General features: G+C 52.3%; 1 protein-coding gene across 1 annotated transcript; it reads right to left on the bottom strand.

Moving 5' to 3' along the window:
• Positions 1–12,930: 12,930 nt before the first annotated feature.
• Positions 12,931–14,788, bottom strand: Gsc (goosecoid homeobox). Its single transcript, XM_069997781.1, has 3 exons — positions 14,374–14,788; positions 13,732–13,991; positions 12,931–13,352 (listed from the first exon to the last, which is right to left on the bottom strand). The coding sequence occupies exons 1-3, from the start codon at positions 14,726–14,728 to the stop codon at positions 13,197–13,199; spliced, it is 771 nt and encodes a 256-aa protein (XP_069853882.1). The 5' UTR covers positions 14,729–14,788; the 3' UTR covers positions 12,931–13,196.
• Positions 14,789–15,240: the final 452 nt, after the last annotated feature.

Genomic DNA, 15,240 nt, shown 5'->3' with positions numbered 1-15,240 from the left:
GTTCAAGCCCCAAGACCAGCACAGAAAGAGAGAGAGAGAGAGAGAGAGAGAGAGAGAGAGAGAGAGAGAGAGAGAGAGAGAGAGAGAGAGAGAGATTCTAGGATCAGCCGGCACAGTTGAGCTGATCTAGCCTGGGATGGAGGTGAGGCATTAGTGAATAGGGTGACATCACCAATTTAAGGCCACAGTACCTCCTCACCCAGTCTGGTGACATCTTTATCTCCATATGTACAGAAGGAACATGGGGAGAAAAGCCCAGCATCAGAAGCCCTGCTGAGCCAGCCCTGGGGCTCAACCCCAATATTGCACACACCACAGATTCTCCCCACTGCTCCCCAAGCTTTCAAATGCCCCCCCAAAAAAACTCCACCTGCCCCCCCTCCATATACCTCCCTGGAAGCAGCTTTAGGCTGTAATTCTTTTAAACCCTGTTTAGGCCAGGCACTGGTAGCTCACATCTGTAATCCTAGCTACTCAGCAGGCTGAGATCTGAGGATCACTGTTCAAAATCAGCCTGGGAAGGAAAGTCCATGAGACTCTTATCTCCAATAAACCACCAGAAAACTGTGGCTCAAGTGGTAGAGCACTCGCCTTGAGCTGAAGAGCTGCGGGACAGTGCCCAGGCCCAGAGTTTAAGCCCCACGACCAACAAAAACAAGCAAACAAACAAAAAAAAACCCTCTTTAGGTCTGAAGTCCACCCTGACCTCGTCCCTGACCTCTGCTGGCTCATGCCCAGGCGGGGTGGTAACCTGGCCGTGGAGAGCCCACAGTCTTGAGCGGCCATGCCATGTCACCCTGGGGTGCCCTAGGGAGCAGTTAGTCTCAGGACCCATGCACAGATATGGAAACTGAGGCAGATCAGGACTCACTGCAGGGAGTGTCCAAGCCCCGCCTGCCCCCCCCCAACCGTTCTGGCTGCATCTGTTCTCCAGGTCCTCCTGCATGTAGGAATCCGTGCTTCTGGCTGGCGCTCCTTGCAAATGGCTCTGTGTTCTGCTCTGAAGGTGAAGGTTTGGGAGAGGCAGAAGAAAAGAGGAAGGTAACAGAGAAAGGGAGATGGAGGGTTCTGAGAATGATCTGGAATGGAGACAGGGAAGGGTGCCCTCAGACAGAACCCAAGGATTAACATTTCATCCCAGCATTGGCTAAAGGTGGCCCTGTTCTCCTGGGGCTCTGTCCACACAGCATCAGACACTGGAGCCAGGAAGTCAGTACAGGCACACTTGGCTGTCCATGTGCCTCCTGGTTCCAGAACCTTCTATCCTGAAGGTGTCCCTGTCTTCAGGGCTGGCAGTATTCCACAGGCAAAAATATGAACTGCTAAGGACATCCCATTCTACCCTTCATCCCAGGGCCCCGCTCCTTCCTCTTGCTCTGAGGGAAGAGGAGAAGTTACTATCAGGCTTCTGCTGTGATTTGCTCTGGAGAGAACAAAGGGGCATGAATGATTAGCTCTGTTTTATACGCCATGTCTCCGAGAGATTAAATGGCTTACAGACGTCCCCTGCTAGAGCGGCCTGGGAAGGAGAGGCCAGCCGTCCGTCTCCCGACACCAGCTCTTCCCGCCACCCCATTCCGCTGCAAAAGTACATTTACTGCAGTCTGCTGACAGCCACGTAACTCGGACCAAATGCGGAGCAATCTCCCAGGACAGTGAATAGAGACAGCTTCCGAGAGTCAACTGACAGGGTGGGAATGATTGAAGCTCCCTCACTTCCAATGAGGACTCAAACCAGCACAGAAGCCAGTCGAGGGCGGTTCATCATCCAAGCACACATGCTTTGGGAGAAAGCGTGTGTCAGGGGTTGTGGCACGCCAGATCCGCTTACCTGTGTGGTGAGAGACTTGCTAAAAGGAGCTCTCCAGGGCTTGCTAATGCAATGACAATGATGAGTTCTTCCCCCAGCCCGGCTCCAACTCACCACCAAGTCAGAAGTGAGCCGGGCACCGGTGGCTCACGTCTATAATCCTAGCTACTCAGACGGCTGAGATCCAACAATCATGGCTCAAAGCCAGCCCAGACAGACAAGACCATGAGATATTATCTCCAACTAGCCACCAAGAAAACTTGGAAGTGGTGCCAGGGCTCAAAGTGGTAGAGTGCTGCTAGCCCTGAGCATAAAAGCTTTGGAACAGCACCCAGGTCCTGAGTGCAAGCCCCATGACAAAAAATAAGTAAAAGGAAAACAAAGTCAGAAATGGAGCTGTGGCTGAAGTGGTAAAGCAATGGCCTTAAGCTAAAAAAAAAAAAAAAGAAACAAAACCAACAACCAAAAACAAGGGTCAGGTAAATCTCAGACACATCATGCATGTAGTGTCTGTACCTGAGACAGAAACTTTCCAGTGTGTAGTGAGCTGGCAGGCTCTAGCTCTGGTGGGCAGAGTTGATTAATAATACTGGAAAAAGGCCAATATGGCAGGAAATCCATCACCTAGTAGGGCAAATATGCCAAAAATGTCAGCCCTGTTGGCAAAGCTAATCAGAGTGGTGTTAAAGACTAGATTCCAAAATACATACTCCCCAGATACACGTGTGAAGGCCTTAAGTTCTTATGTGATGTGTTTGGAAATGGAACCTATAAGGGGATAATTAATTAAGTCTCTTTTTCTTGTGTATGTCAGGCTACTGAGCTCAATCCTTGGCCCCTGCCTGGTGTTTATTTGTTTGTTTGCTTGTTTGTTTTATCAGTCATAGGGCTTGAACTTAAGGCCTGAGAGCTGGCCCTAGGCTCTTTGGCTCAAGGCTAGTTGCTCTACCACTTTGAGCCACAGCTCCAATTCTGGTTTTCTGGTGGCTAATAGGCAATAAGAATCTCCCTGACCTTCCCGCCCCGGGCTGACTTTGAACTGAAATCCTCAGATCTCAGCATCCTGAGTAGCTAGGATTGCAGGTGTAAGCTACCAGCATCCAGCCTGCCCGTTATTGTTTTGAGACAAGGTCTTCCTAGACAGCACAGGTTGGTCTTGAACTCAAGATCCTCTGGTATCCACTTCCCTGCATTCTGGGACTAGATAGAGCCACCACAGTCATCAAGGACTGATGTCCTTATTTATAACTAGAACAAGAGACCCCAGGAAGGCCCCACAGAGTCAAGGTCATAGGAGGACACAGCAGTGAAGTGACAGTCTGCTGGCCAAGACAGCAAACCCACTGGCACCTCGAGCCTGCAGAACTGCAACAGAAAAGACGTTTCTGTTGTTTAGGCCGCCCAGGCAATGGTATTTGCACAAGACTAATCGAGGAGTCTGGCGTCCTATCGTCACTTGCTGCCCTCTAGGTTTTCTAGAGGGAAATAATGAGCTTTCCTAACATCAGCAATGATCGTGTGGGATGTGGTGGTTCACACCTGTAATCCCAGAACTTGGGAGACTGAGACAGGAGAATTATGAGTTTGAGGCTAGCCTGAGCTACATAGTGAGACTTTATCTGAAAACAACAACAATGGGGGGGGGGGGCGGTGTCAGGGTTTTTCTTGCTTTTTTTCTCACACATCCTCACTTAGTTTGCTTACAGTCTGTCCACTTGTTTAGTAGTCTCATCTATAGTATGGAAAATTCCAGAAGGACAGAGCTACAGCATCTAGAACAGTAGCACAGACTAGACACCTTTTTTTATTATTTATAGATTGAATTCAGACTACTATCATTATCATCATTCCTGTAAGGTCTTCAATAAATGTTTTGTTTGATAAAGGGCTTATGATGGTTTTAAAGTGCTGATACACTTGCCATGATTAATCATTTGTGTTTCTAAAACCCCAAGTGATTTTCAGGTATTGCCGGAAATTATAACACTAGACTTTAACTGCCCCGTTTTAATCCCACACTGGGCATTCTTCCATCTTAGAAAGGAGGGGCTGAAGTTCAAAGGTCGCATTGCCTGCTTGTGACTAGACAGATCTCAAGGCCGGTCCTGGTTAGGAAAGCAGTTTAGTGGTGTGCTGGGGTAAGAAGGACTCCAACCAGCAACCTTATTTGATTGGAGAAATCACTTCCTCTTTTGCAAAAGGCCAACCTCAAGGCTGGGGCAGGCTCCCAGGTAGCTCACTTCCCAGGATGTACTGAGCTTTAATTCTGTCTCAAGTGTCCTTAATAAGGATGATAAACTGGGGGCCCAGGGCTCACACCTATCATCCTAGCTATTCAGGAGGCTGAGATCAGAGAATCAAGGTTCAAAGCCAGCCCAGGCAGGAAAGCCTGTGTGACTCTTATACCCAAATTACCAGCAAAAATCAGGACATAGCTGTGTGGCTCAAATGGTAGAGCACCAGCCTTGAGTAAATTTAGAATACAAGGCATGGAGTTCGAATCCTGGTATGGTTGTAAAGAAATGATGATGATCATGATGATCATGATGATGTCATCCTCACAGGCACTTGGACAGATTAAGTGAAGATGGAAAGCACAGCACTCTGCCAGACACAATAAAACCTGCACAGTGGCTTATACAGAACACAGCAAGGTGACTGCGGCCAGGTCTACTAGGTCTTATCAGACTGCAGAGGAGGTTTGACAAGGAGATTCCCAGGGAAATTATTTCTAAAACTGTCAATCCCCAACAAATGTAAGATTTATTTTTTTTCCAACACACTGTGGGCATGGAAGAAAATATTTCCCATCTTTTTTTGTTGTTGTTAAGTATACATGTAGGCTGGGCATGGTGGCACATGTCTATAATCCCAGCACAGGGTGTTGAAGCAGGATTACAAGTTTGAGGATCCGCCAGCACTCAGGGCTCACACCTATACTCCAGAGGCTGAGATCTGAACATCTCTATCCAAACTCAACCCAGGTAGAAAAGTCCACGAGACTCTATCTCCAATTAACCAGTAAAAAGCCAGAAGTAGAGCTGTGGCAGGTGGTAGAGCACCATCCTGGAGCAAAAGACCCCAGTGAGAGAGCAAAGCCCTGAGTTCAAGTACCCCCACCCAAAAAAAATTGAGGATCGATCACAAGTTCAAAGCCCAAGCTCACCTGAGCTCCATGGTAAGACTATTTCAAAAGAAAAGCAACCCTTGGGCATCTTCTTACAAAGACCAACATAAACCATGAAGACCTAAAATCTTCCAGAACTGTCACAGCAATCCAGAAGAAAGTGAGGTTGTTGTGCATTCATACTTGTGACTGCAGTTGGGTATTTCTTGGACGACTGAGGGGGGAAAAATGAGTGTGGAAGATGCAAGGAGGTTTGTTCCAGCCAGGTGGAGGCAGACTAAAGAGCTGGGGGGGGCAGGGAGGCCCATGGTGGTGTTGGAGGGGGGCAGGGAGGCCCATGGTGGTGTTGGAGGGGGGCAGGGAGGCCCATGGTGGTGTTGGGGGGGGCAGGGAGACCCCTGGTGGTGTGCTCACCTAGCCTGCACAAACTCTGGGTTCTATCCTCACCGCCAGGGGAAAAAAAGGCAACCAGAAATCTAAAAGGCAGCCCTAAAATAGATGTGTCGCCACCATACTCTGGTGCCCTGCACCCATGGGGGGGGAGGTCTTTGAAGGCTCTGGGGCAGGAATGGGGCAGGCTGGCTGGGCTTAAGGACAGGGTGAGGGGAGCCAACACCCCACACAACTTTCTAACCCTGCCCGCTCTAGTCGAAAGTGATTCACTGGGTTTCAGGTTTAAATATTTATTCCCCAAATACAAAGCAAAGTCAAACATGCATGTCTTCTTATGTCCCAGCCATCTGGTCTTGGGAACATCTTTGGATGAAAGCAACAGCTGGGCTTGCAGCTTCATGGGGTAGGGGGTGAGAGGTGAGAGGGTGGCCTCCTTGCTTGATCCCATAGTTCCCAGGTTGAGAACTTTCAAAGGAGTTTTCACCACACCCCGTGTGGAAGGAAACATGTCTTCTCTAGGCCTTATGGGGTGATGACAACTTGTTTGGGACAGGATTAAAAGGGACATTGTCACTACCGGACTAATCACTCTCAGCCCTGAGATTCAGACCCATGCTGGTCCCCAGGATGTCCGCAGGGATCCCCCACCTCCATGGTGGCTCAGGACCCCCAGAGCCAAGGAAGGACATCTCATTTTGTCAATGGCCCCCCATCACGTGGCCCATCTGCTGTGTGTGTCTGCATTGTGCCACTGAACCTCTCTCTGTCTCTCCTACTGGACATGGGGTTTATGCTGAAAAATATTTTAAGCTTTAAAAGACTTCTGTCCTATCCCCATGTCCTAATTCGGAGTTGTGGAGGAGGAAATGTGGGGGAATGGGTATACCGCAGGAGAAGGTCAAAAAGAGCTGGCCTGCCTGTATCCACAGGCCACTCTGCCTCTTGCTGGCCTCCACTAGGTCAGCCCTGGGCATCATACCATGTGTAAGGTAAAGCAATACTAGGCCCCCCCACAATAAAGCTGAGGTGACACAGACACCTTGAAACTAAATCATGGCTAAAGTAACCTCACTGATCACAGTGTGTGTGTGTGTGTGTGTGTGTGTGTGTGTGTGTGTGTGTGTGTGCCGCATGCATACATGCATGTGTGGATACAGCCACTTCAACTCAGGACCTGGGCCCTGTCCCTTAGGTTATTTTACCACTGGAGCCACAGCTCCACTTCTTGCTTTTTGCTGGTTATTTGGAGAGTTTCACCAACTTTTTGCCCTGGTTGACATTCAACTAAGATCCTCAGTTCTTAGCCTCCGGAGCAGTAAGGATTACAGGCATGAGCCACCAATGCCCAGCCAATCAGCTTCAGTTGGGGATCGGGGTTTCCGTTAAAGTACAGTTCACTCCATTGTACACATGATCCCTGGACACAGCCCGCAGCCATGAGTAGGCCTGAATAGGGCTCCGGAGCCCCCACTGCCAGAACATCGGGCAGCTCCATTTCTTCTAGAACTTTCAAGGGGCTCTGTGCCAGCTTGGTGGGAGGTAGTTTTTATTTTACTTCTGAAAAGGTTCAAGGTTATTTCTCAAAATGTGGAATTCAAAGCCAAATTAATCTCCCTTTTCTGTTCTACATCCCATTGTCTTGGAGTTTGGGCTGGGGGAAGGTGGCTGTCCATCTTGGGGGGGTGCTTCGACTATAATTACATTATAGACTGCACCCATGCTCACAGCAGTTAACCCAGAAACAGAAACTAGGAACATGAGCTGAGCCTGATGGTTCACGCCTATAAACCTAGCCATTCAGGAAGCTGAGATCTGAGTATCCCCATTCAAAACCAGCCCAGACAGAAAAATTCAAGAGACTCCAATTAACCAGCAAAATGCCAGAAGTGGAGCTGTGGCTCAAGCGGTACAGCACCAACCAGCCTTGATCAACAAACGCCAAGGGACAGCACCCAGGTACAAAGTTTGAACCCCAGTACAGGCACCAAATAAAACAAACTAGGAGCAACCTTAACTCCTCATTCCAATCTACTTATTCAGGGCAGTGCTAGCCAGCTGACCAGGGGCTTGTTTTCAAAGCTCAGATAATAAATGTGTCAGACACTCTGCTGGGTTCCTTCCAGCATCTCTAATCCTCCTGCCCTGCCCACTTGCAGGTGAGGGAGAGCCTGACAGACAACCCAGAGCTAAACCTGTCACAGGTTCCTGCAGGTGAGGCTGCGGCCCCAATCACCCCCACCCCCACTCCCAAGCTTAGAGTAGTGTGGTGTTAAAGACCAATCACCCAGCTGCCTACCAGCCATCATCTGCTGCCCAGTCCTTCCCCCCCCTCCCGACTAGAGCCTCATCCGAAACTCAGGAAAGTGGAGGTTTGCATTTCCCAGCCTTTGTTTTGCTTATGGTGTGCACTGGGATCTTGATATCTGAACTGGAGTGGGGCAGTACTGGGGGTTAAACTCAGGGCTTTGGTGCTTGTCCCTTAGCTTTTGGTCTTGGGGTCTGAACTCTGGGCCTGGGCACTGTCCCTCAGCTCTTCAGCTCAAGGCTAGCGCTCTACCACTTGTGCCACAGTGACACTTCCAGCTTTTTTTCTGCTTATGTGGTGCTGAGGAATTGAACCCAGGGCCTCATGCATGCAAGGCAAGCACCACTGAGCTGCCTTCCCAGCCCCTCCCTTAGCTTTTTCTGCTCAAAGCATGCACTCAATCACTAGAGCCACACCACTACTTCTGGGTCTTTGCTGGTTAATTGTAAAAAAGAATCTCAGAATTTCTTGCCCAGGCTGGCTTTGAACTTCAAGTCCTCAAATTTCAGCCCTCTAAGTATAGGCATGAGCCACCAGAACCTCACTAATATCTAAACTATTCTAAGTGACTGTACATCTCTTACAACTATGGATGAGAGCTCTCACTCATCCCACAACAACCAAACCCAGCAAGTATCTGCCCACTTCTTTATCACATATTGACATTAAAACAGGTGCTGGTGGCTCATGCCTGTAATACTAGCTACTCAGAAGGCTGAGATATGAGGATCATGGTTGGAAGCCAGCCTGAGCAGAAAAGTCTTGGTGAGACTCTTATCTCCAATTAAACACTCAAAATCTGCAAGTGGAGCTGTGGCTCAAAGTGGTAGCCTTTGAGCAAAGGGAAAAAAAAAAAAAAAAGCTAAGGGACAGTGCCCTGGCCCTGTGTTCAAGCCCCCACTATTGACAAAAAAACAAAAAAAACAAAAAAAAAAACCCTCTGGGTAAGCAGGCTAGGATGGGCACACCTATAATCCCAGCCCTGGCCAGGTTAAACCTGGAGGAGGTATCCTGAATTACAAAAGACCCACATTCAAAAGCAGACAAACCTTCCTGTTTCCAAGGTCAAATACCAAGGAAACACAATTGATCAAAGAACCACTACTCTCCAGGATGCTATTTGTATAGTAATTGTTTTCAAATCTTCTTTCCCACCCATGCCCAGCTAGCTAAGAATGCTAAACAACCAAGTTCACATGGCTCATGCCTATAATCCAAGCTACAGAAGAGTTTGGAGATCAGGGGGGTAGAGTTTCAAGACTAGCAAACCCCATCTCAACCAAGAAGACTGGCATTGTGGTATACACTTGTGGTCCTAGCTATTCAAGAGATTACAGATAGGAGAATCACTCAAGGCTGGTATTTAATTAACACTTGAGCCAATACCTCCACCTCCAGCTTTTAGCTGGTTAATTGAGGATAAGAGTTTCACAGAGCCTGGCACCGGTGGCTGTAATCCTATCTACTCAGGAGGCTGAGATCTGAGGATTGTGTTTCAAAGCCAGCCTGGGCTGAAAACTCTCCATGAGAGTTGTCTCTAACAAACTACTCAGAAAAGCCAGAAGTGGGGCTGTGGCTCAAGTGGTAGGCTCAGGGACAGTGCTCAGGCCCAGCATTCAAGCCCTAGGACCTGGAGAGGTATGAGGGGGAAGGGGGAGAGGGAGTGTTTCAGACTTTCCACTCTGGGCTAACTTCAAACCAAAATCCTCAGATCTCAGCTCCTTGAGTAACTGGGATTATGGGCAGGAGCCACCAACACTTGGCTAATTTGGATTCTTTAAGCATCCTGATTGATGGAATTCACTGGACTAGGTACACAGCAGATCACAGTTCCTGTGCTGGCCTTTCTTATTTGCTTTGTGGCTCAATTTGTTTAACTGTGAAATGAACAGAACACTTCCACTGGTCAGAAGCCGGGACACAAGAACCAGAAGCCACTCAGGCAAAGTCACCTGGCCTACACTCGGTCCATATATTCCCACTCCAACAGCCAGTGTGGTCGCTAAACCCCTCCCTAAAAGAAAATTACCAGGCCCACCCACGTGCCCTTTTGCTGCCTGACCCCATCTGGCCCTGCCCGGTACTCTGAGCAGCTAAGAAAGAGGTTTGCACCCCACAGGGCCTGGGGCACACAGGAGGGTGGGTAGACTATAATTAGACAGGCCATGCTGACATTTCCCTCACAATCCAGACATTTATTATGCTGATTTCCTGGAATGGGGAGGCAATCCTCAAGTGCCTGGCAGAGAAAGCCAGGCCCAGAGACAGGGACTTTCAGAAGGAGAGCTCTTACCTCCCAGGCGCCCCAGGGCAGACCAAGAGCAGCTCCCAGAAGCTCATCCACCTCTAGGCTCCTCCCACTGTAACCCCTCGATAGGCTGTCACCTGAAAATCCATCTCTCTCTCTCTCTCTCTCTCTCTCTCTCTCACCTGCCATGTACTTTTTCACAAACCAGATAGGTACAGATATTCATTCCTTCAAATGATGAAAGATTCCCTTTTCTGGTGAGCTGGAGGGCAAGTCACATGAGAACAAACACACAGGGGGTTATAAATAGGCCTGCAGTGTCCGTCTCTCAGGGTAGAATGACACTGCCCACTGCTTGTGCCCATAAGTTAGACTGCTCCAGATGCCCCTGCAGCTCACCAGCTCCCGCGGTGCCGAGGCCCCCAGTGCAGGAAGAGCTGCTATTCCTGGAGGTCAGGTGGGAGGCAGGGCCGACATGACTGTTCACACTGGAAGTCTAGCATCTGAGGAGGACTTGTCAAGAATGTGACAAGTCATCCCAGCTACTCAGGAGGCTGAGATCTGAGGGTCACAGATGGAAGCCAGCCCAGGCAGGAAAGTCCTTGAGACTCTTATCCCCAACTAATCATTAAAATAACTGGAAGTGGAGCTGTGGCTGAAGTGGTAGAACACTAACCTGGAGCAAAAAAAAAAAAAAAAGCTCACTGACAGAAACAAAAATAAGTAAATAAATAAAAGAACGAGACAGCCTCCTTGGACATTTCTGATGAGAACAGTTATTACTGAAATATCGCCAATTACAGTGCAAGGCTCATTTAGGCGAGCTGTCAAACCTTTACTTCCTCACCCATAATGTGGTAACCATTTCCCATATCTCAGAGTTCTTGGAAGGTAAAACGAGAAAAGGCTAGTGATGGGCTGGGAAGGTGGCTCAATGGTAGATTGCTTGCCTTGCATGCATGAGGCCCTGGGTTCGATTCCTCAGCACCACATAAGCAGAAAAAGCCAGAAGTGACACTGTGGGCTCAAGTGGTAGAGCGCTAGCCTTGACTTGAAGAACTGAGGGACAGTGCCCAGGCCCCAGAGTTCAGGCCCCACGACCAACAACAACAACAACAACAACAACAAAAAAAAAAAAAAAAAAAAAAGCAAAGAAAAAGCAAGTGATTTCTAAAGTATTAGAATGATCCTACTAACTTTCAAAATTAAGTAGCCAGCTCACACTGGCTGCCCTCAGAAGACTAAGATCTGAGGATCACAGTTCAAAACTAACCTGGGCAGATAAATCGGAGAGACCCTTATCTCCTCTAATTAACCAGTACATACACGGAAGAAGAGCAAGTGGGCTCCAGCGGTAAAGCACCAGTTCAGTGAAAAAGCTAAGCCAGACTGAGGACCTGTGTTGAAACCATACTACTGGCCCACGTATGCATGAGTGTGTGTGCATACAAAGTAGCCGTGTCAAAAGAAGTCCTTAATGCCAGCAGCACAGTAAGCAACTTGGGGCCCTCGATGTCCACCAAATCCCTGGGCAGCAGGTTTTACCACTGTCCCCATTTTCCAGTGACAGAACATCACACTCAAAGTCACAAATCATGGAGTCTGGGCATGAAACTAGGGCAATCCTGTCATCTGACTTAGACCTAGACTCCAAGTCACTGAGCCTAAAAGAAAGCAGCACTGGGAGCCTCTGCCATGGTGCGGCCCCCAGCACTCTGGGGGCTGAGACAGGAGGATCTGGAATTGGAAGTCAACATAAAACATACATAAAACACACAAAAAAAATTAAAAAGCAGTGCTAGGGGTCAGTCCACACTTTCTGTGTCTTTTTGCCTTGCAAACCTAAAAAGCGTGAAAAACCCGGGCTCCTTGTGAATCCCTATTTCTTTTCTCTCTCTACTCCTGGTCAGAGCTGGCATCTAATGCTCCTCCCTTCCCCTGGGTACCTTACTCCAAAGGCTCAAAGCAAAGCCCGGGAAGAAGCTTCCAGCTTCCACAGTGACCCACTGTCTGGGTTGAGCCAGGCCAGGCCGGCTTTCTGAGCCTCAACTTCCCTCAGCAGTTAAGTGCACCCAGAGCAGAAACCAATCACGTTTAGCATATTAAAACCACTGCTAGCTGGGCACCTGGCGATTCAAAGGACTGAAGTGATCCAAAGGATTGAAGTTCAAAGCCAGCTCCCACAAAACAAAAAACAAAAGCAAAAAACCCTCACTAGATTCCATCTCCAAAATAACCAAAAAACAAAACAAAACGACTAGGCTAGAGGTGTGGCTCAAGCAGTAAAGTGCCAGCCTAGCCGGCTGGGAGATCCTTTTCAAACACCAGTTCCAACAAACCAGCCAACAAACAAAACCACCCCCCTTGGCCTTGGCCTCTGCCCCCGTGCTGAGTGGTGCGCAGGGGGGCTAGTCCGCCCAGGAAGAGGGGTCCCACCATAGCAGAACCTCTCTGGCAGTGAGTTTCTTGGCTACCACACACCTGGGAGAAGAGCCTTTGTCCCAGGTGAATCCCGCAACCCCGGGGCAGTGGCGCAGCTGTCTGGGGGAGAGGGGGGTCCCCTGTGATGCCAGCCAAGATGGTGGGGTGTAAAAGGCTCTCCCAAGACGGCGCCCCGGAAAATGGACAGCAGAAACAGCCGTGAAGGGCGGCCCAACCTCAGGAGAATCAGACTTCCCGCTGCCTGAACCCTCTCCCTTAGATCTGGGGCGGTTCGTAAACGCGCAGCCTTGGTATGGTGAGTACCTGGCGGGGGGGGGGGGGGGGGGGGGTAGCCGCTCCTGTAAACTCTGAACCCACGCCCTGCCCTGGCACCCGCAGCGCCAACTCTGCACCCCTCGGAGACGCAGCCCCCATCCCGTGATCGATCCGTTCGGTTTTCGCTCAGACTTTCTTTACTCTCGTTATTGTTTTTCTGTGACAGACCAGAGTTGCAACTTTTTAATAATCTTCCACGCCTACAAATAAATAGAGTTGGGGGAAGGTGGGGGAGGATTTGATGTGGGGGGGAAGGAGAGAGGGTGGGGTACGAAGTACAGAACGTGGCCGTCCACTTCGCCATCATTTTATTAGGGTGTCACCGTTAACTTAACTATAAATACTACGCTGGGGAGCGACGCGTGAGCGCCCCGGACGGCGGGGCCGGGCGCCGGCGGCCAGGACGCCGACCCTCCCGGCTATGTACAGTATTTACAGCTCCTCGTTCCTTCCTCGACCCCCTCCCGCAAGGCAGCGCGTGTGCAAGAAGCATCGTCTGTCTGTGCAAGTCCGTGAGTCGGGCAAAGCAAAAGCGCCCGGGGCCGGCCCGCGGCCGTCAGCTGTCTGAGTCCAAATCGCTTTTACCTTCTTCTTCCCTCTTCTCGGGCGAGGCTTTCGACGACGCCTTGTTCCACTTCTCCGCGTTTTCCGACTCCTCGGAAGAGGATCGCTTCTGCCGTCTCCATTTGGCACGGCGGTTTTTAAACCAGACCTGTTGGCGCAAGAGAACACCAAGCCACGGGCAATCAGAGGGGCGACATCGCCCGGGCTCCGCGCGGCCAGGGCTCCCCAGGGGCTCCTGGTGGCCCCCGACATCGCCAGGACGCGGTGGGATCGTACCCGGGCATCCTGGCACGGCCAACACAAGAAGGGGGCGCTTCCGCATTTCGCTCCACTTCCTGGGCCTAAAGCGCCCTCCGGGAGCCTCCGGGCCTCCGCGGCGAGGCCGGCGGAAGGGTCGGGGGAGACCCAGGGAGGCCTGGACAAGGCCGGCTGGGGGCGGGGGTGGCCCAGCTTGCGGGGAGCACCGCTGGATGCTCCCCTCCGCCCCTCAACCCCCACCCCCGCCCCGGGCCGGGCCGGGCGCCTACCTCCACCTTCTCCTCGCGTAGGTGCACCTTCCGCGCCAGCTGCTCGCGCGTGCCCACGTCCGGGTACTTGGTCTCCTGGAAGAGGCTCTCCAGCGCTTCGAGCTGCTCGTCGGTGAAGATGGTGCGGTGCCGCCGCTTCCGCCGGCAGTGCAGCTGGTTGAGCAGCTGCAGCTCCGTGCGGGACAGCGTGCCCACGTTCATGTAGGGCAGCATCTGGTGCGGCACGGGGGACACCAGCACCGACCCCGGGCCCTCGTAGCCTGCGACAGAGGCGCGCGCCGTCAGATCCCTTCCCCATTTCAAACCCGTCCGCAAAAAGGGGGACTACGGGGGGGGAGATCGGGGAAGCCCGGGAATCCGGGGTGCGGAGTGCGCGGGGCGGGGGGGGGAGGGGAAACATCCAGTGGCACATCTTCCAAGTTTGGAAGTTCTAGAACACCTCGTGTCCCCCGGCAGCACGATCATTACAGCCCGGTGAGCACTCTCACTCCGCCGTGGGGCAAAGCGCTCGCTAACTCTCCTCGCTCGGTGTAAAGCTCTCGGCGCTCCAGCGGGCCAAGTCCCTCGCCAAAGCGGCCACGGAAGCCGGCCCCAGCGCCCACCCGGGCCCCGGGACCCCGCGCGGGCGCGATCGGTCGTTACCTGGGGCGGCGGGGACGCAGGAGCACTGCTGGGCGCCCAGCGGCGGCACGGCCCCGCAGCAGGCCGGGCCCACCGGCGCCGCCTGCACGTGGAGCTGCCCGTAGAAGTAGTTGTTGTAGCCCAGGCGGGAGCCACCGACCGCAGCCGGGAGGCCCGCGCCGCCGGGGGCCACGGGACGCGGGTAGAAGGCGCCGTAGTCCGAGGAGGCACCGCCACCGGCGGCGTAGAGCGAGTCTCCGTGCAGGGCCGGGAAGACGACCGGAGCCGCCGCGCTGGGCGCCACCGGCAGCACCGAGTCCTTGCAGCGCGGCCGGGCGGCCAGGATGTTGTCGATGCTGAACATGCCGGCGGGCATCCCCGAGCCCCGCGCCGGGACCAGGGAGGGGCGGCGGCGGGGACGAGCCGAGGGGGGGGAAAAAAAGCCTTCTCCGAGGGTGTGCGGCGGGGGCGGGGGCGGGGGTCCGTGCGCCCGTCCCCGGCTGCCGAGCAAAGCGAAAGCGAGCGCGGCGAGCGCGCAGCCCCGCGCCCCTCCCCGCCCGCCCGCCCGCCCCCTGCGTCCGCGCGCCCTCCTCCCGCCCGCCCGCCCCGCGCCGCGCCGCGCCGCTCGCTCCACTCCAGCCGCGGGGTAGGACAGAGCTCCGGCCAGCTGAACCTCTTGTTGGTTTTATACCGAGTCGACGTCATCCTGGATTTAGTTCCTGGGTAATATGCAGATGACAAACAGAACCAGATTTGGTCCTTTCTTTTTCCTGGGGAGGGGGGTGTGGTGGGGGGTAGGGAGGGAGGGAGGCCCTCGAGGGGAAGGGGGGGGAGAGGTGCCAAAGGGGGAGAGAGGGGGGAAAAAAAGGAGTCTTGCGCGCGGGGGGG

This window comes from Dipodomys merriami, unplaced genomic scaffold (assembly GCF_024711535.1).
Source record: "Dipodomys merriami isolate MVZ:Mamm:240054 unplaced genomic scaffold, mDipMer1.0.p SCAF_50, whole genome shotgun sequence".
NCBI classification, from domain to species: Eukaryota; Metazoa; Chordata; class Mammalia; order Rodentia; family Heteromyidae; genus Dipodomys; species Dipodomys merriami.
Note: the sequence above shows the minus strand (reverse complement) of the source record. Positions and strands in the feature narration are given on the sequence as shown.

What these genes read in the sequence shown, in the direction of transcription:
- Gsc (XM_069997781.1), bottom strand. Translation starts at nt 14,728, where the DNA reads ATGCCCGCCGGCATGTTCAGCATCGACAACATCCTGGCCGCCCGGCCG. An exon ending in CTGCGTCCCCGCCGCCCCAG is followed by an intron (nt 13,992 to 14,373) that starts GTAACGACCGAT and finishes CCTCTGTCGCAG; the next exon opens with GCTACGAGGGCCCGGGGTCG. An exon ending in TACGCGAGGAGAAGGTGGAG is followed by an intron (nt 13,353 to 13,731) that starts GTAGGCGCCCGG and finishes TTGCGCCAACAG; the next exon opens with GTCTGGTTTAAAAACCGCCG.